Source organism: Branchiostoma floridae, chromosome 7 (assembly GCF_000003815.2).
Source record: "Branchiostoma floridae strain S238N-H82 chromosome 7, Bfl_VNyyK, whole genome shotgun sequence".
NCBI lineage: Eukaryota > Metazoa > Chordata > Leptocardii > Amphioxiformes > Branchiostomatidae > Branchiostoma > Branchiostoma floridae.
Window position 1 is genome coordinate 14,376,907 of NC_049985.1, and position 27,277 is coordinate 14,404,183.

Here is a 27,277-nt window from a genome sequence, read left to right on the forward strand (position 1 = left end):
ACAGCTCATGATATCGCTCCACTAGATCACAGTCTCCGTTCCTGGCGCCGTGGAAAAACGTCTTTGATATCACCTACAGAAGGAGTAGGCGTTCAATGATTGGTCGATTCAAAATAAACGACGGTCGACCGTACAATGATGTCAGGCTTACCGTTATTCTTGTCATCATCAACGTTTCCTGATTCAAAATATGAAAAGCTTAAGATATGAAACTGTTCTTCCAATATTGTTTTATGATAGACTTCTCACAAAAATATATGAAGAACACTGTTAATTATAGACACACTTACCAAGTAACGCCTGAATGTGTCCCCTAAGACGTAAGACAAGGCGTTCAACATGCTGTCATCTTGAAGGTACTTCCGCCTGTACCTGTCGTACAGGTAGTACACAGATGGGCGGGTCAGTTCCAGGTACCGCCGGAGCTTCTCAAACTTTGGGTGGGACAGGCGCTTCAACCCCGGTCCTAGCAGGATGAAGAGACAAAAAAATTGCAAGCGTTGCTAGATATATAAGTCACATTGTTCACGGTGCTCTAACACACACACACAAACACACAGACACACACCATAGAGAGAGAGAGAGTCTGTGTGTTTGTGTGTGTGTGTCCGTGTATCCGTCTGCCTGTCTGTGTGTGTCTGTGTATTTGAGGGAGATCGAATGGGTGAGAAAGAAGGAGAGTGTAATCCAGTAACATTTGTCCCCTAACGTTTACCAACAATGTGTTTATATATGTCCTTCTCGTAGCTTAAAGAAGAAAAGATGATAAAAAGATTTGTTGCTTTTCCAGTGTTACTCCTTTATATCTATAGAATATTTTTTCAAAGACTGGTTTATTGGAGACTCTGACAATGATTTGTAATCTCTAGATTGTCTTCAAGTCACCCACCTTCTTGTTTAACGGAACCCTTCAACTCATCTGCTCTCTTTTCTACGTAAGGAAGCACCTCATCCTCCAAGGTCTGATGCCTCTGACACGATACTAAGATCTCCACTAACAGACTCAAATCTGTCTCGGTCACCAATTGTCGTGAGACGAGAACGTCAATCAAAAACTCGGCCGTGGGCGGAGCTATGTTCGGAACCAATCGGGTTTCTTCCGGAAAGTAGTCTTCGCACAACAGTCGGATGTGTTCGGCATGTCCGATTTCCAGGTCCGAAGCCACTCGAGCGAGGAGATCGCGAAACGAAATAGTCCCCTCCTTTGCCATAACGTCAGGATTTTTCTTACTGAGTTTGTTTTTCGTAGTCCGTTGTTTTACCTCAAATGGGTACGGAATACTGTTGAAAATGAAAACGATACAAAAATATTAGATATGCAGTAAGTTAACACTTAAAGAAAGACTTGTACATAGACATTTGGCTATAGCCGGCTCTTGCCTCAACAGCAAGTTCCAAAAATACATAAATGAATGTTTTATAAATGCACCATATTACAGTGTAACGGTCACTATTTCACACTAGTACTACTCAGCCAGTAACTTAACATAAACTGAGCGCAATAATGAAATGCGCATGTATGTTTATATTTTTATTCTTATTTTTGCTTTCAGGGTACTTCTCTGTAGAATATCAATCTGATAGTATATTGTTATCATTTAGAAACATTGACAGCTAAATGCAAGCTAAATGTGTTTACAAACTGTATCGCTGACGTTAACGGATAACTGGCCACTGAGTAAACAACAAACAACCTAACTGGTCCTTGTCTGTCCCGATAAGGTATTCCACCTCACTTACGACTTTTCGAGTGCACTAAGTGTTCCTTAGTTTCCGTTACCACAGACAAGTATATATAACGTTACAAGCTTTCATGAAGTTTAAAAGTCCGTTCTGATTTTGTTACTGGTAGAGGTTTTGACGAGGGGGTTATAGAATTTGATATAAAACACCCTAAACAAGTGAATTTTGAGAAACAACTCGAAATAAGTCTAAAATAAAGCTATTATGAATGAACGAATATAATATGTCTATTATGCACAGTTTACCTGTATGCACGATGTTATTGAAGGCTTCTTGAATGCGAGACTAAGATTCCGCCCTCCCCACCTGTCGCCGCTCACCTGTTGCCCTACCTGTACGAGGTCGTAACCATGGAAGCGTGACATTACACCTGGCTGGAGCGAACCATTCATGCAGTGGGGGTGGGGTACTGATAACAGTTTTTTTGTAACGTGACGTAATGAGTACCCCAGCAATAAAAACACTATGTACATACAATAAACATTTATTTGGATCTATTTTATCGAATTTCTCGGGGTAAGATCGTATATACACTATAAGTTGAACAGTACGGGTTCCCGTGCCGTTATTTGTGTACTTGTGTGCTCAATGTTATGATCATATGATAGCCAACAAATGTAATCATATCTCCATCCTCTACGTAGGTATATTTGTTCCATGAAAGCACATATCGTGTTGGTTCATTTTCCGTTTCGTTTAGTTTGACAAATTCAGCTACTGTATAAGTTAAGTTTTCCTTTTCACCCAATAGACTAGATGTGCCCCTCGAGCTCTTTGCATTAGGTATGAACTTGCAACAAAAATTATTATCATTATTATTGTTCGTCATAGAAAAAAAAACAGTAGAGACAAAGTGTGGCGATTTCATGATTTTTAATTCCAGAAAAACTGCATAAGTTCTTGCACAGTATCAATCAAAACAAAAAGTACATGTATTAGGTATGCCAATGTCTCCTGTTACACTGGGAATTGTCTATTTACAAAGCACGGGAAACAAAAACAAGCCTGATATTTCCAGTTAGGTCACATGACAGCATACCCCATTCGCATTTCTCAGTTACCTCTACATTCATAAAGGATCCGTCGCTTCCGTTGACTAACTTTGATCTTTACTTTCGCGCTGCCAAAGTTGAGCATAGTTTGACAAAACAAAATGTCAAGCCTGAAGCTTACAGACATCACTTTGTACTTGCAACATGCAAACACAAACGAAGTCACAATCGTCGCATTTTACATTGTACAAAATGTACAATCATGCTACATTATAGAAGTCCGTTTTCACAATGTGATACTGTCACCTCTTCCTGAAGAAGTCCGTAACTGTCGTCTGTTTTACAGTCTTAGAACTTGACCGTAGAAGTCTCTCCTCGCACCACTTCTCCTCCAAGACGTTCTCAGTCTGTAGGATGTTGTCCAAGACGTTTGTGTGTCCCTCCCTCACCACGAACTTCTTTAGTCTTTTCAAACATTGTAGCGCCTCTGGAAGGTTCGTAATGTCGTCTGACTTCTGTTCCTCTGACGCTGCTTCTCTGTCGAACTCCTCTTCTAGAGATCTTTTTCTCTTCCTCTGTCCGTTGCTTCTCTGGTGCACGGCACTGCGTGGGTTGGCGATGAAGATGGGTCCGGTGTTGCTGCCGAAACTGTCGTTAAGATCCAGCGTCTCCAGTCCCTGTTGTATCGTGACGAACCGAACTCTGCGAGGTTTGGAGTCCACGTTTGGTGCCATCCTCACGGGCTGTCTGCTTGGCTCAGAGTCAGCGAGAGAAATGACTGACCGAAGCAAAGAAAGACATATATAGTCTAGTGTAGGTTGTCTACGCTTGGCGTCAGTTGTCGCGTTACACACTGTTCTTTGATTGTGGTGTAGAAACGAACAATGAACATGAAGCCATTGTCTTTTCATGTGACGACCTGAAGCCCTGTATAGAATCATTAGACAAGTTTCAAACTCGCCAAACCAGAAAATCGTGAACAACTGCTTAGACTGTGCATGGCCTTCTAAATCAACAATACCCTGGTATCTCTCCATAATATCTACTGATACTGAATGACGAGTTAAAGATTCGATTGCTCTTTTTGTTCTATGCTTGGTCGCCACTACTCAGCTTTGCGGTTGGGCTGTCTTTTACTTGACGTTGCTTAAAAGGAATCGTATTATCACGATCTTTTTATTACCCTGAGCATTATTCAACATGCGAAATATGGCACATTGACATAAACAGAAAAACGATACTTCATAATTTTACAATATCCTTCATTGAAAAATAATAAAGCTATACGACCAGATGGCTTCTGCTATTTGTAATAACAAAAATCTGACTGTTATTAATGAAACAAACAGGAATGATCATGGAAAACTATATACCATGTTTGCCTCTCTAACGTATCTCATTTCTATGAACATATATGTCATATACAGTGTTGATGACACGAAACTTGGTAGATCTAGAATGCAGAGCGTATTTATTCTAAAACAGTACATGAACTGGCTCCATTGCATACACAAATAGATTACGGTGTGCCATCAATGATATGGCAAAGCAATTGTTATTTTCACTGTTTATATTTGTTTGTGCTCTAGCTGTGTACACTAGTACATATTAGTCATTGTATATGTCAAATAAGACATCCCATTCTTATGTCACTGTAATTGTACTTCTACTTTATCACTGACCGGAGCTTGTAAGAGCATAAAGTTTAACGTAAAATAAAGGTTTCATTCAGTCATTTGTTTACCCGTAAGATTATGTTCCGTTACAATCAGAATTTCAACTGGCATCATAATTGTCTCTTCCTGAAGAAGTCTGTAACTGTTGTCTGCTTTACAGTCTTAGAACTTGGCCTCACAAGTCTCTCCTCACACCACTTCTCCTCCAAGACGTTTTCCAGCTCCAAGACGCTGTCCAAGACATCCGAATGTCCCTCCCTCACCATGAACGTCTTCAGTCTTTTCAGACATTGCAGCGCCTCTGGAATAGTCTTGACTTCTTCCGGGTTCCTTTCTCTCGTCTCCAGCGAACCTTCCATGTCAACATCGTCTTCCAACGCTCGTTTTCTTTTCCGCTGCTTGCAAACGTTGTTCTTAGCCTCCAATGTTTCCCCAAAGTTAGAGCAAAGTTCGGTCTTGGCGTTGCTGCAAAATCTTTCGTCCAGTACAAGTGCTTCTAACCCCAGCTGTAGCGAGCTAAACGGGGTCCGGTGTTGTTTGGGATCCCTTTTAGGTGGCATCGTCGCAATATGGTCCCAGCTAGTATAGAATCTGATATGAGTAACTTTGGAGGAACACAAGTGTGTTCTTAGAACTTTGCAGGGCACAACATTGTCTACACTCTACACACCAAGCCAACTGTCGTTATGCCCCGGGCTAATTTACATCATTAACTATCTTTAAGTATAATCATCTTCAACGACCTGTCAAATAGGTTCTCCAATGGGGCCTTTAAAAACAAGAGAAACCGGAAAATCAACAAAATGGCGGGTATACACCGCATAATAATAACAAAGTGATGCAAATGTGTCTGGTGCTTTAATCGCTCCGTTTACATGTTATTACATTTTCTGGTAATTGTTTCATGAATAACGCAATGTACAATTACAATATGAAAGCAGATAATCTGATAATATTAGTAATAATCCCTGCAATATGGGCTAAGCAGGAGAAGAAGAATATGACATAGTTTCAAAAAGGAAGGTTTTAAAAACTCCTTTGAAAGAAAACTCAACATAATATTTCTGTCAGATTTGACCTTGCATATCAATACATAGTCTAGCAGTTTGAGAAAAGTTGATTCATTGTTAGTTACAAAGAATAAGAAATATGTTTTTTTAAAACCTATTTTATCAAGTTGCATGGGACAAGAAATGGATTGACAATTGGTACTGGTTATAGTCGAAAACAGAAAGATCACATATGAGTAGAAATGGACTCAAGTTACGAAACATCATATCAAACCATTGACATCTGTCTAGCATTCACAACAACTTCATAACAATATAGAGACAACCACAGCAACCTTGATAACTTTATACATTTTTAATTAGTGCAATTGTCTTATAATGTTATTGTTCTGAAAACTATTGATGAGTAAAGTTGCAACAGAAAAATGCCCCCCTTTCTGTTTTTATACCACAGGTGGAACATAATATTTGTATCCTACAGTCAGATTTAAGGAAGGTAACATTTGAAGTATTCTTCTGCTTTGTACACAAAACAGTAATACAAAAAGGACAAAATGTTGACATATTATGCATATTTTTGTGTAGAAAAAAGTCTCCTATTACAGCGATGCATTTTACAAAGCCCTCTGTTGAAATTTTTTGGCCCACAACAAAGACAATATCTACATGTACATTGTATTTCTACACTGTTGTAAGTTAAGATAGAATCACTCAAAAGCCAGTCGGAAGCTGTGTTCCTGCTCCTTCCTCTGCACCTCACACTGTTTGGCAACCTCATCTACTTTTCTCTGCAACACCGCTAGAAAGTAGTATAGGGAACACACTTTAGATAATACTTTTGAAACATGGTACAAAACACTATTAACAATTATACTGTGTTTGCTTGGAGTGGACTTGCCTTACTCAAGTGAAAACAAATTTCAGTGGCAAAGAACGTTAAGGGATCAGAAACAAAACCAGAAACATCTATGAATGGTAAACTCAAATGTTCTAATAAAAAATTGTTTAAACATACAGATTTGAGTAATCTTATTTAGGCCACACCGACTTAATTCTATCAATAACATCCTCTGTCTGGAGACCCCAAAACTAATGCGCGCGTGCAAAAAAAGAGAAAAATCCAGAAAAAAAAAGCTGCTAAACCACAGTACTAAACATCTAGTCCTTTCTTTCCCAGGCTTGGTTTGTCCTATTCACCTCCAGTTAGTGTAAGAGACAATTGTCGCTATTTCAATCATGTTTATATTGCTCTTCTTGTTCACAGAAGGAACAGGGGTGCTGCTGGCCCCATGCCCTGACCACGTGCCCCCTTAGGCCTTACCCTGGAGAGCAGATCCTCTGGTAAGCATGAAATTCTGATTGACCAGGGCTGCTGTTGTGTAACATGTGGCACAGTTTGTTTGTTTTGTAGAAAAGAATAAAAAATCAATGTGCGCACGGATGTCATCCATAAAATCAAGTCAGTGTGGCCTTACAAGTGAATCGTAATGTCCTTACCTGCATTCTGGTCCAACCACTGTAAGGAGTCCATGTGGGCATTCAGGATTCTGGCTATCTGGTGGAGCTAGTGGGAAGATACATAGGAGTTACTGACTGCTACATACAATGTAAATATAGAATACAATCATTGTCACTTGAGGTGCCAGCTCGACTGTGGGTTCTTTGGCGGAGGGCAATTCGACCTGCGGAAGGACAGGGACCGAGAGTGATGCGGAATACACCGTGTTGTAGTATTTCATATACGTCATACCCACCTGAGTGTTTCAATGCCAATGTGCCGGAAGTTGTGTCCTCGAGCAAAAATTGAAACAACAGCAATTCCAACGTCCAAATTCTATAATTCGAATTGTCAACAATGGTGCACTCATCAACACACTTGAAGTGCATTTCACTTTTTCAGTTGTTCTATTGAAGCCCATGTGATAAGCAGTACCCCATGAGATAAGGCAAGTTATCACTCAGTGCAAGACACCGATATCAAAGGTTATCAAGGTCCAGGTGTGACATATTTAATGTCTCATATCCTTAGTACCAATTTGCCTGACAGGTGTTCCTTATGCAACAGTCACTATAAAGAAATTAAAGAAATCTTACTTTTTTATGTTAAGTGATGTTAAATATTACAAAAATCTACATGTACTTGCCAGCTCCCCATGCAGTATGTCCTACCCTGAGGTGTAGAAAGAAAGAGACAACACTTACAGGGTCGTTACTGGTGTTGGGGGCTCCTGATTGGTTGAGGTGTTCTATGATGTCCTTGATGTCCTGCATCATCCTCTTGAGCTGTGCATCTGTGTTCTCAGCTAACTGGTACCTGTGTAGTTACAATAGTACAGCAATTAGTCCCAGTCATCTCCACATAGAATGATATGGCTAAATTTTACACTATCCTCTGTAAAGGAGGTCATCATCAGCACTGGTTGGTTTGTTGCTTACTTGTAAACAGAAATGTTAGGAATGAATTTTCATTATGAATTTTGCATGTAGGTTTTGAGGAAAAGGGGATTACATGAAATGGAAAATTGGATTTAGGAGTTTTTAAATGGATTATTGACTATGCAAGACAAGGACATCTCCCTAGCAGATTGGTTTCGAACTGCAGCAAAATTTCAAACCAAACATCAGATTACAAGCATTTTAAAGCTATAGAGGACATCATGCAGCATTTACTGAATTGTTTGCAGTAAATAGTCTTCCATCACAGTATTGACTACAGTACAAGTATATTGCATTTCCGCGAACTCATAAGAACCGCAAACATTTCTTCATTTTCCCACGAGAGTGAAATTAAATCATTGCAACCTTTACTGTATTTACAGTATACAGGGATTATTATGTTCTTTTGTTTGATGTTTTCTGAAACAGTTTTGTGTGCTTCTGAATCAACCAGTATACCTGGAATTCTGCACAACACACCAGCTGTTCTGAATAACAATTTGAAAACTGTACAGCAAACTGTACAATCTGTAAAGTGATTTTACAGATGCATTGATGAAGACAAGACATCCACGTAAAACAATATCTAAAGACAATTCAATTTCTACCACTGCATAAGATTTGGAGACTTATTCTGGACGTTTTGAACAACATAATTGAATAGTCTTCAGTGTTATTGCAAGTTTACAGGGACAGTACTAAAAGTCCTCACGTGTGTTCCCTCTCCAGGTCTGCGTGCTGCTGGTAGATGGAGGGAGCCTGGCTCTTCACAGCGCCCTCTAGCGGCAGTAACATGTCCTCCAGCTCCCGCTGCTGCGCCAGTATGAAGTCAAGCTCGTGGTCCAACCTGCCCTGGTCAAGCTTCACCCGCTGGACAGCCTCGTTCAGGGCTACAATCTGAAACAGGTGGTAGTGGTTTCACAAACATTATATAAGATACAACACGGTGTATTTTTCATTTCATATCACCAGAGGTACCAGCCCAACTGCAGATAGGATCGCCTTACAGCCCAAGGCCAAGTTTGACAGTAGAAAATTGGTAAAATGAGCATCAACTCTACTCTGCTTCGCTCTTGCCATTTTCTTGGACGTGTAAGCCCCCAAACATGTGAATGCCTGTTGGCCTAATCTGTTCATTTTCTATTTCTATACTTGGTCTAAAATCCGGTCCACTGATTTTGTTCAGGTCCTGTTTTTCTGGACCAGCCCAACAAGAAAAAAACGGTTTTGTACCACCCCTAAATACAACCATCCCAAAATGTCCCCAATTTCCTGTAACTGTGTTGTAATCATTTTGTACCTCATGTGAAAGCACGTCTAACCCTTTTTTGACACAAAACAGTGCACCATAGACTAGATAGTGAGTGATGACATTATGTGAGTGTCAGATGTGCTTTACTGACCTTTTCTCCGTTCTCGATGACCTGTCTGTCCCAGGCGTTGACCTGCGTGGCCTGGTGCAGGAAGGTTCTCTCTGTCTCCTCCAGCTGCACACTCCACTTGTTGATCTTCTCTTCCAGCTGGGTGAAGGTCATGGTCGGACCCTTAGTGGCACTGTGGAAAACAAACAACAACAACAAGTGTATGTAGTGTATAACAACATCAATGTTGTTATACACTACATGTACCTGACATGTCGTGACTCACAACACTCTCTTCTGTTCAAATTTGGAAACTATTGAGGAATTGAGAAAATCTTGAAATCTTGTATTATCAAAATTACTTCAAACTTCAAAGGACTTACTTCAAGGTTCAGGGTAATGGTAATGGTAATGGTAAGGTAGCCAAGGGACCAATGAGTGGGGGGACTTTGGAAGGGGGGGGGGACTTGGGAAAATGGGATTGGTCCTTCCACGAGACAAAGATTTTACCCCATGAAATCAATGTTACCCCATTAGCCCACTGTATTTTACTGTTGCGATTCCAATAACATAAAATAGAATTAAAGTTCTCAGTACATAGACAGCAACTGAATAAATGAAGACTTCCATGAAGTACAATATACAATGAATAGAGATATAAACTGTCTTTCAGCCCCCTTCTGACTGAGTGTACCTGGCAGCTGTAGTTGCTGCAGCTGTGCTTGCTGCAGGTGCAGACGTCTGGGCACCTGTTAGTGAGAAGGACGTGGTGTTTGCAGTCGGTTTGACTGCAGCAACTCCCTGCAGCAACCCAGCTGCAGTGGCCCCACCAGCGACTGTAGTAGCAGTGGTGCCGAAACTCAGGGCTGCTGTTGGTTTGGCTGCACTTGTTGTAGCAGCTGTTGTGGCAGCTGCACCAAAGTTCAGGCCAGCTGGCAGCTGTGGGGCTGTAGCTGTTGTAGCTGCTGCTGCTGTAGTCTTAGCAGCTGAAACTGCAGGGGTGGTGCTTGCTGAAACAAGAAAGTGAATTTTGTTATTGTTAACGTTTTTGGGTGGGCCGATCACTCTCTCTTTGCAGCCAAGAGCTGAATTGCGAGGAGCTTACAATTAGCAGAGCTAAGGTCCAACAGTCCATAATGGCAGCCTGTATACAGCGCCTAGTAACCTCAATATGACTGTCACAGTAATTGCCTTGGTCGCGGGCATGGGACTGCAGGTTTTTAACCACAACAAGGACCTACAAGGCCTACAAGTACAAGGACCCCTACCCTAGTTTTAGGTGTGGTGTGTTCTTTAATGTGCTCAAGGTGTGGCTCTCCTCAAACGTGGGACTTCCATTTAACATCATTTCCGAGGGATGTTGTCCCTAACCAAAGCTAGGTACGTTCTCATTTCCACCTAAGTGAAGGAAGGATTGTAGTCATATAAAGTGCCTTTCCCAAGAGCACATCATCTGGTATATCCATCCATCTGTCAGTAAAAAACCTAGCTTTGGTATGCAAATTCTTTCTGGTGCTTTTCAAATAAGGTATGTAACATAAAACCTTGTAATTTTGTGCTCAGAAAGGTCGCATGTTGCAACAACAACTTAATCAATCTTGCAGTATGTTTTCGTGCCTTTAATCAAGCCATAGGAGGAAGTGGGATCGGTCGTAATTTTGAAGAATCCTAATTTCGTCCTCACATCAGGAAATCTTCACCAGTGAATAAAGAGCAGATTAATAAACTTTCCATCGATGACAACTGATATGCCTTGAAGTCCTCCTCTTTGAAGTACAGCGATTTCAACACATGTATATGTAAAATAGGCACCATTTTGAAAATGTACATAAACACGCCCAATCACCCATACTATGGACCATAGTCTGAAAATGCACCCATCCAAAATATTCACTTGTCCTATCGGGCAAGACGTACATAAAAGATTTACTTGCCCCAAGCAAATTTTTACTTGCCCGAAATTTAAATGACTTTTGTCTATGCATTTTCACTTCCAGCAATACTTTTGACATTGCTTCTAGTTTTCTGTGCTGACCAATGTTTGATGCCATAACTGTGAAAGTATATCAAAATCTCACTTGACCGATCAAGCACGTGGGGCACATACGTATACGCTTGCCCGATCAGCACTTTCAGTTTCACTTGCCAGGGACAATTGGGCTTGTGGACTTGTCCTACCCTGGGAGCCAGACAGGACCGGGTATAGCTAGTGAGTTTTGTTCGGGAGCCAAGACAGTCAGCCTGCTGATCTCACATAGCGCTCCGGGGAGTTTAAGTCTGACGGAGTTATCGCTTAAGGGAAGGTGGACCTCATCGGGCTTAAACTCCCCGGGGCGCTAATAGGCGCTCGGCGGGCCTTACTGTCTTGGGCCACCGAATAAACTGTCTGTCCTAGCTGTCCGAGCCCAGCTGGCTCCAGGGTAGACTTGTCCAAGCCTGCACACATTGGGAACTCTAGCCTATGGCCTGCTGCCAGTGCTGGGCAGAGGTCAAAGTTGTGTTCAGTTGGGTAGTGGAGGGCTCAAAATGGAATACAATAATTATAGTGCCACTTAAAATCCTAGAAAACCCTTCTATTTCTTGAAAATTCTAACACTGACAAAATGCAGTATGTACATTACATATTGTACAGTCAAACTTGTAGTGACCACCTCTACGTAAGGACTACCTGGCCAGTGTGACCTGACATTTTGTTGGTTTTAAGAATCCTGTCTATGATGATCATCACCTCAGTGTCTACAAACATTAACATTTTTAAATTGTGCATCTATTTCTATATCTCATAATGTTCACTTTGATTTAAAGAAGATGTGAGATATAGAAATAAAATGCATGTTTAAGATTAAGATTTATAGAGACTACTATCTTTTTCCTGCATGAATACATACTTCTAAGAAGCATTTGGAAAAAAAAAACAGTCCAACTTGCTGTGGACATATAACAGTACTTAGCTCATATTCATCCCTCTGCATTTCAATCTGTAATGTTTCAGAACCTATCTGTCAGTCAAAACCTAGCTCTGGTTTACAAGTTCTTTCTAGTGTTTCGCAAAAATAATAGGTATACGACATTCATAGTAAAACCTTGTAATTTTGAGCTTACAAAGATCGCATGTTGCAACAACAACTTAATTAAGCTTCTGGTATGTTTCCGTGACATTAAACAAGCCGTGTGTGTGTGTGTGGGGGGGGGGGGGGCTGGGGAATCGGTCGTAATTTTGAGGAATTCTACTTCATGTCTTAATCAGGCTGTGGGCTTCGAACACACGTAAAGCAGGCACGACGCGTAAACATGCCCCATCACCCCTCTTCGGAAAATGCACACATGGAAATAAAGAGATCGACAGATCTCAACAGTGATACCAAAGAGGTTAATTATTTCAACATCCTTGGTTATACCAATAGCGCACACCTGGGATGTACATGTACATTGTAGTTTGTACTACTAGTAGTACTCTCGGCACACTATGGCCTCTCTGGGCAGATGTCAAAGTTGTGTTGCACAGAAGTGGTGGGGTCAAAATGGGCATACAATTATAGTGTCACTTAACATCCTTAAAAATCCTTCTTTTCCTTAAAACTTTTGGCCCGATCTAGAGACCTTTTAGACTCAACAGGTAGGCCCATTTTGGTCCAAATTTGTTCAGTTCACCAATTCAGTCAGTATAACTTATAAGGACAGAGTTCAGTTGTTGGGTCTTGTGGATGGATACATGTCCAGGAGAAAGCTGGGGTTACAGGTTTCTGACATTAATAGAGCTAGCTTTTCTAGGAGTGTGAGCTGAATAACCGTTTTCTTTGAATGATAATGAAGACAAACTTAATTCTGTTGGAGGAAACGTTTTGAGATTTAAATTGGGGTATTAGTACTTAAACAAGGTCTTGTTTTAGTGCTTCTTATGCTAGGCTCCAATGGGGATGCCCAACTCTATATAATGACTGCCCTGATGTGCATTCATGCTGCCAGGAGCCTAGTCTCCAAGCAGACCCTACGGTGCCTTAGAAATAGTATCAAAGCTGGCCAGGGACTTGGTATACCGGCACCAGGGTCTGCCCTCAGTCGGGCTGATCTGACGCTATTAGCATCTATTTGTTGCCTATTAAACTGTGCTTGCCGAGTAGGTGTTAATTGCCCTCCCGGCCTGGGATGGCTCGTGCGCCCCTGCACCGTCTCACGGGAAGTCACGTCACGGGTCACCTACGATGACCGTTACCGGCAGATTTAAAATGCCGGCATCAATGGAGGCCAGAGTACGACGTGTTTTCCGCGATGTATGGGGATTCAAGCCGAAGAAAGCACAGCTCGATTCCATTTTGGCCACTCTGGAAGGCAAGGATGTCTTTGTCGGCATCGCTACCGGTCAGGGGAAATCCCTATGCTACCAATGCAAGCCTTAGTTGCTAGCCGGGAGCAAACATCTGGTCCTTGACGCAGTTTTTGCCGGAGGAAATTACAAAATCGCAGAACGAAATAGAAATAAACTTTCAGGAGACAGAAATGGCAGCGCGCTTGGCTTGTTGTGGTTCTTTCTACCGCATCCAAACATAACAGAGAGGATTACGATCAGGTGGCATGTTTTTAAAACTCATAACGTTAGTTTGGTGTTATTATATATGTATATCGAAATTTGTAGTTTGTTTGGTATTATTTTCAGACTTCAAATCGATTTTAAACTAAATATTTTATGTATTGTGGCGCTTGTTCTATTACGTTGCGATGCTGTCAAATTTTTCAATCCGGCGCCATTTGGCGCGAACCAGGCGAACCTACCGCTGGGAAGTGCGCGCTATCACTGACTTCGTCCAGTGTAAGTCGCTCGTAAAGTAATTAGCACTTGACAACAGGGTGGGGCAGCGACACCATTGTTGAATAGAAACGCTCCACCCTGTTTCAGTGCAGGCAGACCTCCGGTGCCCGTCTGACTCCCTTAGCCGGCTATCTCCCTTTGGCCGGCTATACTCCTTTGCCAGCTTTGATACTATTTCTAAGGCACCGTAGGGTCTGCTTGGAGACTACCAGGAGCCATCAAATACGTGCCTTTACCTGTTGTGGCACCTCCTCCGAACATGACACTTCCAGCGGGCGTGGCGACCGGTGTGGTTCCCAGTACCAACCCTCCTGGTGCGGTGGTACCTGCTGTGGTGGCGGAGGTAGCCGCAGACGCTGCAGTGGTCTGGCCGAAGGTAAAGCCGGGGGTACTGGTAGTCAGGGGCTGACCTAAGGTGAACCCTCCAGTGTTTGTTTGGGGGGTTGGTGTGGCAAACCCAGCTGTGGGCATCAACAAAAAACATGTTCTCTAACTAAGTAACAGTTTTCTCAATGTTAAATAAACAGAGGTCTAAACACTGTTTTATAGGAAGACACCCCTTGTAGTTCATTTAACACAAGATGGAAGTTAACTAAACAGTTGCCCTCCAAGTGTAATTCATATCAATGGCAACACAACGTTGGCCTTGATGATGTCTTTCAAAAATGAAAGCAAACAGGAAACACATAAAAAATCCTATCAACTAGTTCAGTTACATTCTGTGAAACATTTTGGAATATACCACTTAGCATGGTTATTCATTTGGAGTCTTTCTCATATACTAAGGCCTGCTTTCGACTGACGGTAGTATACGGCTGTGCAACTATCATTGTGAGTGACAGCTGTCTATTAGACACCTGGTCAGGAATTATTGAGGGGCAGGTCACTACAGTAACCTCTTGGGCACAAATTCAAAATGGCAAGAGATTTGCTTCTTTTCGTCATGCAGCAGATTATTATTTTTTGCTCAGAACATGCGCGTTGTCCTTCAGATGAGACAGTATAAGCATACTGCAGGCTTGCACATGATTCACTTAATTTACCATGGACTATTTCATTTAGGCTGGAATAGTTGCTGGTCCCCCGCTGAAGGGTCACATGGCCAAGTCCAATCTTAAGGTGGGTGCATGATGATTCAAAGAAAAAACGTTGCACAACTATTTTGATTTTGTCTCAATACAGCCTAATAATATTGTCATCGGAGATGTATTGGACAGACGCACGACTATTTATACTAACTATTATATGTCTAAAGCAGCACTGTGTACCTGGTTTCGACTGTAGTGAGGCCCCAGGTGTGAAGCCTAAAGACCCAGGCTGACCACCTGCAGAAGGAGTGGACATCACTTGACCACCAAGAGTGAAGCCAGGTTTGGGATCTGCTGCACCCGTGGTTGTTGATACCGGCATGGCGAACAGGCTCGCAGTTGGCGCGGCTGTTGTAGTCTGACCAAATGAAAACATCTGTTGAAAAAAGTGATGTAACGTTACTTAGTAATTGGTAAATGTGTCATAATATTGAATGGCAAAATATGACGTACAGAGATATTGAACTTTGAGATTCGAGGTAGAATCTGAAGAAGAAAAGGGACAATATTGTTAACAGTTGGGTTCAAGTGCCACCAACTGACCTGTCTACTACTACTAGTAACTTGTCCTCACACAGTTAGCACATTGGGTTTGTGAGCTGCCTGAGTTTGGCACAGGTTCCCAGCATTAGGAGACTACAACTCGTCACTGTTGTGTTTTATACAAAAGTTAATATTACCAACGATCGTAAAACATATCTGTTCTTTTATCCCCGCTATAACAGAAAAGCAAGGAGAAGTTGAATTTATCCGGCTGCTAGCCAGTAGAGATTTGCTTGGCTATCCTGGCACAGCCATTTGTGACCTGAAACCAAATTTGTGCAGTGTAACGTCTCCTACTAGTAGTTTACAGTTAAGAGGTCAGAGTTATGACTTATACGTTGAGGATACCTTGAGGATGCTTAATATGCTACAGACCTTGTATTTGAAGAGAGAAACGTTCTTTAAGTAAGAGCCAACTGCAGTTATTCATCTTATCCCACACTTCCATTTGGAGTTCCAACTTACAGGGTATTTGATTGCAGCACTCATTCCCAGCCTCTCAATCAAAATGAAGAAAAAAATATGTTATACTTTTTGTTGAAATGTTGCATGGACTAAAGTACCATATTCCTCGTTCATTATCCATAAATCATTTCGGTCTAAACGTTGCCGTATCTTGTAGTGGCTAGAGAAGAAGAAGAGATACAACGTCACGTTAGGTTTGCCCCCCTCCCCAAAACTTGCATACCTGACATCGAAACTGTCGTAGATTTACTTACCTTCACTTTATAGATTGGCTACTCATGAAAAGCATCCGTACTGGACTTGATATTTGCAACTGAAACTCTGGTATCTCTTATGTATTTGGTCAAATCCTGTTCTTTCGTCACAAATGTACACACGCTTACAGGAAAACTGATGTGAAACCGCGTAATTCGTGTTGTATTGTAAGTGTAGCACCTTATTTGTCGACATCCGAATCGCAGCTAAAATTGCTTCTTACCGATTCGTAGCTTCTCGTTGCAATATATAAGCAGGTGTGGGTTATTTCAAGCGCCCTTTCATCATGTTTATCAGACTCCCGAAGAGGGATACGTTTTCGGTGTTCTTTGAGTGTAAGTCTGTTGGAAGCATGGAATGAGATGTTGTGAATCGGCCACGTGATATTGAACGTGGACAAGGGAGCATTACCCTTCAGAAAAATTACAGCCAGGTGTAACATGTTATATTGCGAACCGTGACCATTGGACATACTTCAACTGGGGCACTCTTAAGAAATATTTGGTTGAGCTTTAAAATTACTTTTAAAATGTACTTCTGGATACTTGTTTGACAACTTATAGCCTTAGTAACCTTATTTCCAACTTGCATGTGGTCAAAAATGGGCCTTGATCTTTGTCAATCATCCCATAGAAACCCCTACTTAAGACTTGAAAAAATGCCTTCATAAAAATGGGGCGCTCTTAGGAAATCTTGGTCCGATCGTGAAAACAATGTTTGTAGCGTGTGTGTGAATAGTTGTTTATCAGTTTCTATCCTTAGCAACTTAATTCTTCTCTTCATCTAGCCCCAAAATTGACGAACTTCAGCAATTATCCCATAGGAACCAATAGTTAAGGCATTCCCATTATACATCACACTTCATGGGTCTCTATGAAGGGGCAATACAAATCAGTTACTGGATTATAAATGGCTCATTTATTTGTTCATCTATGATTAATTTTTACAAACTTAGTCGATTTTGTGTTCACAAAGATGTGTTTTTGAAATTTTGTAGAAAATAATACTCTACTCTGGAGTACAGTATGCCTTTAATTGCCCCTTCGTAAAATTTTAGTTATTCTGTAGGTACACCCGTTGTTCATGTGAAATATTCATTATACTTCCGCCAGCAGGTGATAAGGTATTTCCTGGATTAATGAATAAATAAATGAAATGAGATATGACACGAGTATGGCGTGCATGTTGATCATGTACAAGCACCATGTATATCCGGGTATCAGTCATGATCCCTTCACGTGAATAGTGGGCGTTACAATTTCCCGATAACTTTAACCAATGCGAACGTTCATTTCTACTGTTATATTTGCATAACAATACCTGACTGTCAATCATTTCAACACACATCAAATTCTGTTCAGCGTCTTTATATTTCAGGCAAGCCCCACACAAACCCCAGTTTCTTCAGAACTCCAAAGCTATCCAGACTGCGGACCGTCATCCCAGACTCCACAGTAGAAAACTCGCCTTAATCGATATCATCCTTACTTCAGTTTACCACAAGTAAGTTTCAGTTTTGTCGGTTACCGAATTATCTAATTAGTGAAGGCATTTACGTTCTTGCGTATTTTATGTAGAGGGATTAAAACGATTTGCCATTTCTACGGTTGGTGCGAGTGGTGCATTTGAGGTACACTATAGTTTTTTTGTCATTCTTTCTTTGACTCGCAAGGACTTATTACTATCTGTCAGTATGTAACTGTTAATACATAACAGAAGAAAGCGCGTCGCTCAGGTGTACCGTGGTCCGTAACAAACTTTGGTCAGGGTTGCTCTCCCCGCGGTGCCGGTCAGCCCAATACTTGAAATGTACCAGTAATGTAAAGAAAATGAAGCTTATGATTTTTAAGAAAACAGGACGCACATTTAAAAAGTTAAAATTTCTACTCGGTTCTGAAAATATAGAAATCGCTACTTTATGCTCCTATTTATAACTACCCTCATCGGGCAGCTACTCCCTAGCAAAGAAACAACTCGCTCTGAAAGCGCGCAAAGCAGTTTTCAGTATCAAATACCTTATCAGCTCGCAGATATCCGTGAAAGCTTTATTATGGATCTTTGATGTTTGCATTAAATCACTTATGCTCTACGGATGCGAAATCTGGGGGAAAGACTATTGATAATGTCGGCCAAATGTCCGATTGAATCGCTTCTGTAAAAAACATATTACCGATTCTTTTACTAGTAGATGTCAATTTGAAGACAATGTTACTACTGCTTGCATATAAATGTACCACACAATTGTATGGGATTTGATTTGGACCGTCGGTTTGATTTGGACCGTCGATCGTCTTCGAGGCTTGTATGTTATTTGATTGCGAAGGAAAGAAATTCAAAGTTTTTTAGATGCATTTATAAAAATGTGAATAAAAGAAATACGGGATTTAAAAAAACAATTATGATGATTGTGAATGACAGAAATGTAGAATTTTTTTCAAATGCAATGATGACTATTCTGAATGAAAGGAAGCGACCATGGAGCAGAGTCAGTTCTAGTTCAGCTGTCAGGACTGCGTACAACCCTGAGTCACTTGGCTTGCAAGTGCACAACAGATGAAAGGAAGATGCATCTTTGGGCACGATGGACAACCAAGAATGAAAGAAAGGCGGGATTTTATAAAAATGCAATTATGACGATTGTAATAAAACGAAAGCAGGGAATTTATACAAATGCAATTATGATCATGGTAATTAAAAGAGAGGTGGGAATTTACACAAACGCAATTATGATGATTGTGATTAAAAGAAAGGTGGGAATTTATACAAATATGATTATGACAATTGTGATTAAAAGAAAGATAGGAATTTATACAAATGTAATAATGACGATTGTGATTAAAAGAAAGATAGGAATTTATACAAATGTAATAATGACGATTGTGATTAAAAGAAAGATAATTTATACAAATGTAATAATGACGATTGTGATTAAAAGAAAGATAATTTATACAAATGTAATAATGACGATTGTGATGAAAAGAAAGTTAATTTATGCAAATGTGATTAAAAGAAAGTTATTTTTACAATTACATTTATACAAATGTAATTATGACGATTGTGTTGAAATTAAAGGTGGGAGTTCTTTGTGAATATTTTCTAGATATTTCCTACAATGAAGAAATTGATTGTTTCTGAGAATTTGGGTAATCCCAGGTTCTCATTTATTATTATAGGTCGAGAGAGGTAACATGGCTGACACGACAGACAACCCACGTCCAACTGCCGACGGCGCCAGCCCCGCGAAGGCAAGTTCAAATTGTACATTTAGATTTATCATAAAGTGATACGACGTCGACCAATCAGAACTCACCATTTCATACTGGTTGTGACGCCTTAACATTGTAGAATTACCACAATCGGTGAATACTAATTCTCAAGTGGTGAATGATAAATCTCAAGTGGTGAATAATAAAATTTACCAAACAGAATGAGAGCCACACCGGACATTGACCAATCAGGAGAGATACATATGCTGAAGCTTAAGGAATGAGTAGAGTTAAGGAGGTATTAAAAATATTTGATAGTCCAAGACTGCAATGTTACAAAATATTGTCGGCGGAAATTTTGGTTTCACAATTAAATCTCTGATCTTATGAGATTTTCTATAACTTCAGGTTCTCATTCATTATTTTAGGTTGAGGGAGGTAACATGGCTGACACGACGGACAACCCACGTCCAACTGCCGACGGCACCAACCCCGCGAAGGCAAGCTCAAATTGTACATTTAGATTTATCATTTAAAGTCACCATTTCATATTGGTTGTGACGCCTTATGAGAAGTGCAACAAGTGGTGAATACTAATTCTCAAGTGGTGAATGATAAATCTCAAGTGGTGAATAATAAAATTGACCAACCAGAATGACAGACACACCAGACATTGGCCAAACAAAAGAAGAGCTACACAGGGCATTGACTAATCACAAGGAGAGATACATATCAAAGTGAATGAGGAGTTAAGTAGATTTGATCAAGTAATTATTACACTTTAGGTGTATGTGTACGATCATCGGTGGCCTACATGTATGCTCCGTATGGGGCAAAGGGCCCAGGCAAGTTAAAGTAAGTAAGTAAGTGTATGTGTCGGTTTGTTTTACAGGATGGACCGGATTTTGAGAAGCCCATGGACCGTGAGTAGTGAAACAGTTTGGCGAGGGGAGGGCCAAGCATATATATACATACTTTCAAGAGCTAAATTGTTTACTATACTAGACTAGGTTCAGTTGCTTTTAACTTAATGACGGAACAGTAGGCTTATGTTATCTCTGGAGTGACTGGAGGGAAAAGAGAAAGTACTGTTAGTATAATTGATGAAGTGGCAAAGGGCTGAAGTGGGAAACAGTATTTAAGATGGATTTTTACATGTCATCATTGACTTTGTGTGGAAATGTATTCAAATATTCCGCTATTCCTAAAGTGCCACTAATATTCTGATCCTAGTGCTGCATAAAATTTATAGTGTTTGGTATCTTACTTGTACATACATATGTAAGTTCCGAATGGCTTTCCTCAGTCCAGCCTGGCCCTTTCTTACCCTTGGATAACTAATTGTTCTACATGATGTTGATAGAAATAGTTTTCCTGGTCGCCTACATGAAAACGATAGTGTTGTTTTAGGTTTATTTGTTTGTCTGTATTAGTATGTGTACAGGTTTATCACGTTTATCTTTAAAATCTTTTAAAAATGATTGTTTTTAGTCCCAGAGGGAAAAGCTGAGATGCAAATCCTCAACGAAGTTCTGGAAAAGCTGATTAAAGGAATGACAGAATCAAGGGTAAACTAAACCCAACCTCTAATTTTTTTCTTATTTATCAATTAAGAGTTATTTTTCTCATGTAGCAAAACAATTGAATGGTCCTGTTGAGACCTCTAAAAGCCTAGGCCTGATCTCCACCCGGTCTGCCTAAACACCTCAAACGACCTCAACCTTCTGATTTGTTTTCATTTATAAATGCATAAACAATGTATCCAGAGCGCCACACAAGGTTGATGCCCCATGTAAACTGCATATTAGATTCGTTTGAGGTCACTTGAGATGTTTAGGCAGACCCATGTCCAACACCGACGATCCTGTTGCTTCATGAATACATAAATATGCTAACTGTTGGTCAACGTATTCTGTAATTGGGTCCCTTCGTTATGCTCAGACTTCTTGATGTTTATACTATAGTAGTATTAGAAATCAGTGACCTGGCTTAGACGTGAAAGGCAACAAACTCTGGCAGCTAAGGATCTTCACAGAGGCCTGAATAGTGAGAATTTGTCCCACATAGCCTATGCGATAGCTGTGTTATCACTATCATAGGCCTCTACATTTATTTGAATTTGCAACTTTTTCGCCTTTAATAGGAAGGAGAAAAAATCACAATAACGGTCCATGACTTCAAACAAATCCAGATGAAGTTGAAGTCAGGTAAGAAAGTTTCTGTGCTGGAAGAAATAAAAGCTTTGGACTTCGAGGGACGACTTAGCTTCGATGAGGAAGTCAAACTGGAAGTTGACAAGGCATTGAAAAGGTCAGTGCGAAATAAGTAATGTAGAAGGATTGTTATTGTTATTGGGTGGGCCGACTACTCTCTCTTTGCTGCCAGGGGCTGAATTGCAAGGAGCTTACAATAGGCAGGGCTAAATCGCAAGTGTCTGGAGCGAGCTGCTATTCGGCACTAATTCTGCTGACCTAAATACGACAGTAATTGCTCCAGGTGCGGCCATGGGACTGTAGGTGTTTGAACCACTCAGACCGGAAAGGACCCTTACTCTTTTCGATAAGTGTGTTGGGTTCTTTAACGTGCTTTACGTGTGGCTCTCCTCAAACACGGGACCTCCATTCAACGTCCTATCCGAGGGACGAGATCAACTTCTTTCTCTTCCACCCGAATTCATATATCGGGCGTCCTCTCAGCCTCATTCGAACTTTTTTTAGCAAGTTCTTGTGAATTATGCAAACCATTTATTATTCACTATGTCAACTTTGTCTGTCCTAACTACGAAAATCCCATCATTGGTATTATATTTTTCATCTCCTGCAGGATACAGCACATTCAAAAGGAACTAGGTGGCATTCGGGGAATGCTAACTTCTATTCAGACGGTAACATTGTTCTCTTGAATGTTTTAATAAGTTGACATTGAATTAATTTTATGCTTATCAAACCTCTTTAAAAACCGAAAAAATGTGACAGATACATATGTGACTTATGTGGAACATCTACAGATCTCAAGTATGCAATTGAGAATTAATTTGCACAATTAACACAAGGGTGTTATCAATCCTTTGTGGTAAATGGTAGAAATTACCTACTTGAGATATGTGTAAGTTAGGTTAAGATGTACACCATGATGCATACATTATGCTAATTACAGCCTTAGTGATGAGACAAGATGAAACATTGCATATTTCAGGGAGATATGAGGTCTCTGAGGTTGTTGATTAAGAAATGGGTATAACGCTGCAATGTTGATGTTAACTAGGATTAACTTGCAACAAATTCCATTGCTAACAGAAGGTGATTTGTCTTGCAGAAAGTGGGAACTATCTCAGGTGTGAAGCTGGAAGCCAAACGACTGATGGAATCACTAGAGGAATCTGATTTGACATATGAGGCAACTGAGGGAAAGGTACGTCAATCACAGTCGACGACTTGTTAAACTTTGATGAGATGACATATATTTTCTGCCAAAGCGGCTCATATCTAATGAGCGACAGGCTCAAGTCAGAGACACTGTATGCAAATACATGTACCATGTTCATCATACTAAAAACATTTCAAGCAAACTAAAACGTTTCATGATCAGTCATTCATCGTCAACTCATTCGTCAAGACGTATAGGAGCAACAGGGAAACCGGTTTAGAAATTATCGTATGGACAAGGAAGAGTTTTGGCATTAGTCAGTGAGTGTGTATAAAACACTGTGCCTGGTGTCACCATTTTGAGAACTGGAGATGTTGGTAGATGTGACATCCGAAACATATGGAACGAAGTAGAATATGATCCCCTGTATTTACTCATGTTTTCTGATCATATCTTCGCTCTGTTTTCCTCAGGACATCCAAATCATACGAGAGAGCTGTTTGAAATGTATTCCGGACTTACTCGCCTTCATGAACGAAGTTCGATTGAAACAATTGAAAGTTCAGGCCCTAATGAGGATGCAGTGGCAACAACAAGTAAATCCTCATCCTTATCATTCGCATACAGTCTTAAAATCAAAAGTCATAATAATTATGGTAATGGTATAGATTTTAGCATAGAAAATATTGTGTTGCGCAGAGCAGGGAAATGAACCGTATCACGTCTGTTTTTGTTCACAACACGGGTACATAGCTCAAATATTTAGAGTTAGCTTTTAACCTTAAATGGACACAAGCTATATTTCTCTAAACTATTTGTCCGCCCTATTTGTCCGACTATTTGGTACCTGCAATTAGCCCTGATTGGCAAGACTTTGCAATAAATGTATTATCATTATTTTCCAACTTTTTGAAAAGCAAACTTAAACCGACTATCACTCACTAGCACAATGTTAGCCTCTGACAACAAACGAATAGAGACAATGCTGCATTTCTTTCATCATACTCTTGACATGAACTATTACAGGTGAGGCAAATCATGGAAATGCACGAGAAGAACATCGTGGAAACAACCGGTCTGTTTATGATGGAGGAAATCCTGCAATACAACAAGTTGTTGGTCGGGTAAGCAGAATTATCACCTTTCTTAAATGTGCAAATAAAGATAATCATGCAAATCGATAACTTTTAGAGATAATTGAAAATGCCTCTATATAGATGAAGATTCACATGCCCATCGTGTATGCATTTCTACCTTTTAACTTATTTCTACGTTTTCCTATGAGAACAAAATTTAATCGGGTCTTCCTGACGGTTCATAGATTTTGCTTCCCTTGACTTTTGAAAGCTTCAGTTGTTTTTCTTGCATGGAGACAAAAGACACTAATTTATTTTCATTTAATACATATGAACGACGTAAGTTAAACATGCTGCAGAACCCGCAGGATAGTTAAGATTATATTTTAGTTAATGCAATTGAAAGTCCGCTAATTAGCATAGACGTCCAAATTGGCTATGAGACAAACACTTTTGGAATTAACTTTATTTGAAACACTAAGCATCCCTTCTTTCTTTACAGTATTTTATGGCTTCGTACAGAAACTATCGCAAATTCTTATGCCAACTTGGCACGAACTTCATTCCATTGTATTTGCCTTATCAATGCTGTTATGATATATACAAGATCTAATGCATATAATTTATCTATTGCAATTCCGACTTAAAGCGGTTCCTTTTTGTTTAAGATTTGCGAACGAAAATCCAAGTCACCCGATCAGGAAGGAAACAGCTTCATCAACATCATCGACAACTTCATCAGCAACAGCTTCATCAACAGCTTCATCAACAACCTCTGTTGCAGTTTCCATTGGTATAAGATTTCACCTTTTTGATTCATGGTGGCAGTTACTGTTACAGTACATTTCTTTTTGAAACAATAAACCAAGTTGGATTAATCTGTGTGCACTTCTAGCAGTGATAATCGAATAATTGGCTGTCGGCAATTCGTGTGATTTAACCAAGGTACATATTTGGTATTATTACCTAATCTGTTGTTTACATGGCACTCTGATTTCAGCAGAAGAAACCATCTGATTCAGCATCTACCGTACGGTGGTAAGACAGAATTCTTTTTAACGATGACACCTGCTTTCGTGCATTGGCTTCTTTTCAATTGGTACATTTACCTTTTTTTGAATGAGCATAATTCTATTCTGTGGCACAGACGACGCGTGCTTCTCTATGTTATTACAATAGTTGCAAGCCGAAGAATATTCCGGCGTGAACTCCATGTTTATTTTCCTTTATTTTCCTCTACAACAGAGAAACTCCAGAATTCATGATCTACTTGCTGGACGGCAACTGTTAACCAGTTTCTTATGAGGAAGTACCAAACAGAGGCTCCATCAATTTGGTACCATAGCATGAGCATTAGGTTTATTATCATCTTTATCTAGCATCATAAACGTGTTATACTTTACAGGGATTCTGTTTGTGAACAAGACTGGCCGCAGGAATAATAGAATGATATCATAAGAGATGACTTAATGACTTTATTGCATATTACCCGAGGTCTCAAGTCTGGAAAAGTCGTGTATTTTTCTCAAAATGCTTTCAAACTAAATATTGTAAGACAAGTGAGAATTGTCCATGTAGTTGCAGCAAACATATGCAACATTCACTACATTACAATTCAGAGTTTTTTTACACACTAGAGCTCAGGCATTGTGAATGATATCATAGAGCTGTAGCTTCCCGGAGATGATTTCAAAGTGACATATAGGACTAGTGGCTTTGGTGTTAGTGGTTTTGTAACTCTTGCAGAGGGTTGTAATGAACATAGACATGAAATTTTAGTAGCATGATTGTACCTTACGTTATATAATATTTTCATCTGAATATAGTTTCATGGAATTAACCGGAAAAAAATTACAACATATGCCCTTCAACACATTACAATTCTGATGCAGAGATAAAGATCCTGAACATCATTCCTTTACTTACATGTACAACACAATGTGTACACAATGGCATTCTATCTGAATTGCACCATCGCATAATTTTTACCTTTATTACCAGTATAATGCTATCAGGTCAAAAGGATATGTTAAAATTATAGGTGTTCAACTTTGGTGTTTTGCTTTGTAACAACGGTTCTTTACTTGACTTATGCTATGGGAATGGATGACTGTGTTTCACAAGACTGTATATTTCCTTGTGGTATGGTCTAAGTCTAAACTGTGTGAACATTTCCATTTTAATTTGTTCCTATAGTGCTTAGGATCTGCACATGGGTGTCATATTCAGCAAGACATTCTCAATACGGATTATATAACCTTTCTTAAATGTGTAAATAAAGATAATCATGCAAATCGATAACTTTTCGAAAGAGTTAAAAATGCCTCTATGAAAATAGATGAGGGTTCACGCGCTCCTTTTAGACCCCGGGTGGGACACAACTCTGACTGCAAGTCTGACTTGCTACCTTTTGCATTCCCCCTCAAAGATTATGACAACACACGATTTTGAAGACAGATAGATAAGGTTTTGTAGAACTGTTATGCCCAAGTATTGAAGTTACACCCATTCTTCTGGACGAGACCAATAACTTTTTTTCATTTACCCTCATGTTGAGCTGCTTACCGCAAAAGAAGCCCAATTGTACATATTGTACTGTTTCTTTAGATCAAGCTGGAAATAATGGTCAATGGTTGTGTACCAGAGATCTGTTTAATCTCTGAGAATTATGAATACATTATGGCATTGTTGGTAAACCCAGAATGAAAAGAACACTCAGATCATTGATATTTGAAGCCATAATTAATAACATTGTGCCTTAATACGATGCTTGGTAGATATCACATATGATGAAATTTGCATTGCAATTGAAATGGTTACAATAAAGTATTTTGCAGCTTCAGCAATGTGTACAGCATGTTTATTGGTGTGATTGTCATCTAGAGAGGAGATAAGTATTATAGGTATAAGGCTAGATAGGCTCATTTTTCAAATAGTCAGAACAGGCCAGCATACATACTATCAATTAGTAAAAAATGTACAATGTATGTCAAATTAAGTTCTATAAAGTCTGATAGATTGTGCATGCAGGGAATCTTGTGATGCAGATGCAGATTTATGGTTACCGTAAAGCAAAATTTAACCCTAGGCCTATTCAGACCATATTTACTTAATCTATGCTTGGTCATGTGCTCCTTTCATTAACTTACACGCGTCACAATGTTGATAGTCCAATAATTTACCACTTAGAAGAAATATGGTAGTTTCGCATTAATCATGCAAATAAAGGACTTACTTGCATATTTGGTATGTG

General features: G+C 39.9%; 2 protein-coding genes and 1 long non-coding RNA gene across 5 annotated transcripts in view; 1 reads left to right on the top strand and 2 right to left on the bottom strand.

The window, feature by feature from the left end:
* LOC118420053 overlaps positions 1–2,127 on the bottom strand; it is a 2,746-nt gene extending 619 nt beyond the window's left edge. Inside the window, exons 1-4 of the mRNA XM_035826758.1 lie at positions 1,989–2,127; positions 890–1,281; positions 291–466; positions 3–73 (exon numbers count right to left, since the gene is read on the bottom strand). Coding sequence (XP_035682651.1) covers positions 3–73; positions 291–466; positions 890–1,211 — 569 coding nt within the window. The 5' untranslated portion in view covers positions 1,212–1,281; positions 1,989–2,127. The remainder of the gene's footprint in view (positions 1–2; positions 74–290; positions 467–889; positions 1,282–1,988) is intronic.
* Positions 2,128–5,253: 3,126 nt separating this feature from the next.
* Positions 5,254–27,277, bottom strand: part of LOC118419959 (nuclear pore glycoprotein p62-like) — a 68,492-nt gene continuing 46,468 nt past the window's right edge. Inside the window, exons 1-9 of one of the 3 annotated variants that reach the window (XM_035826658.1) lie at positions 16,376–16,544; positions 15,294–15,489; positions 14,262–14,486; positions 9,913–10,228; positions 9,261–9,411; positions 8,570–8,754; positions 7,624–7,735; positions 6,919–6,985; positions 5,254–6,220 (exon numbers count right to left, since the gene is read on the bottom strand). In XM_035826658.1, coding sequence (XP_035682551.1) covers positions 6,129–6,220; positions 6,919–6,985; positions 7,624–7,735; positions 8,570–8,754; positions 9,261–9,411; positions 9,913–10,228; positions 14,262–14,486; positions 15,294–15,489 — 1,344 coding nt within the window. In that variant the 5' untranslated portion in view covers positions 16,376–16,544 and the 3' untranslated portion in view covers positions 5,254–6,128. Of the gene's footprint in view, positions 6,221–6,918; positions 6,986–7,623; positions 7,736–8,569; positions 8,755–9,260; positions 9,412–9,912; positions 10,229–14,255; positions 14,487–15,293; positions 15,490–16,375; positions 16,545–27,277 lie in introns of those variants that run through there. The other 2 variants (XM_035826656.1, XM_035826657.1) reach the window with 2 other exon arrangements.
* Positions 23,971–26,810, top strand: LOC118419987. The gene is made up of 4 exons (XR_004831711.1): positions 23,971–24,072; positions 24,693–24,817; positions 25,025–25,062; positions 25,270–26,810. It is a non-coding gene; the product is annotated as an uncharacterized LOC118419987 (long non-coding RNA).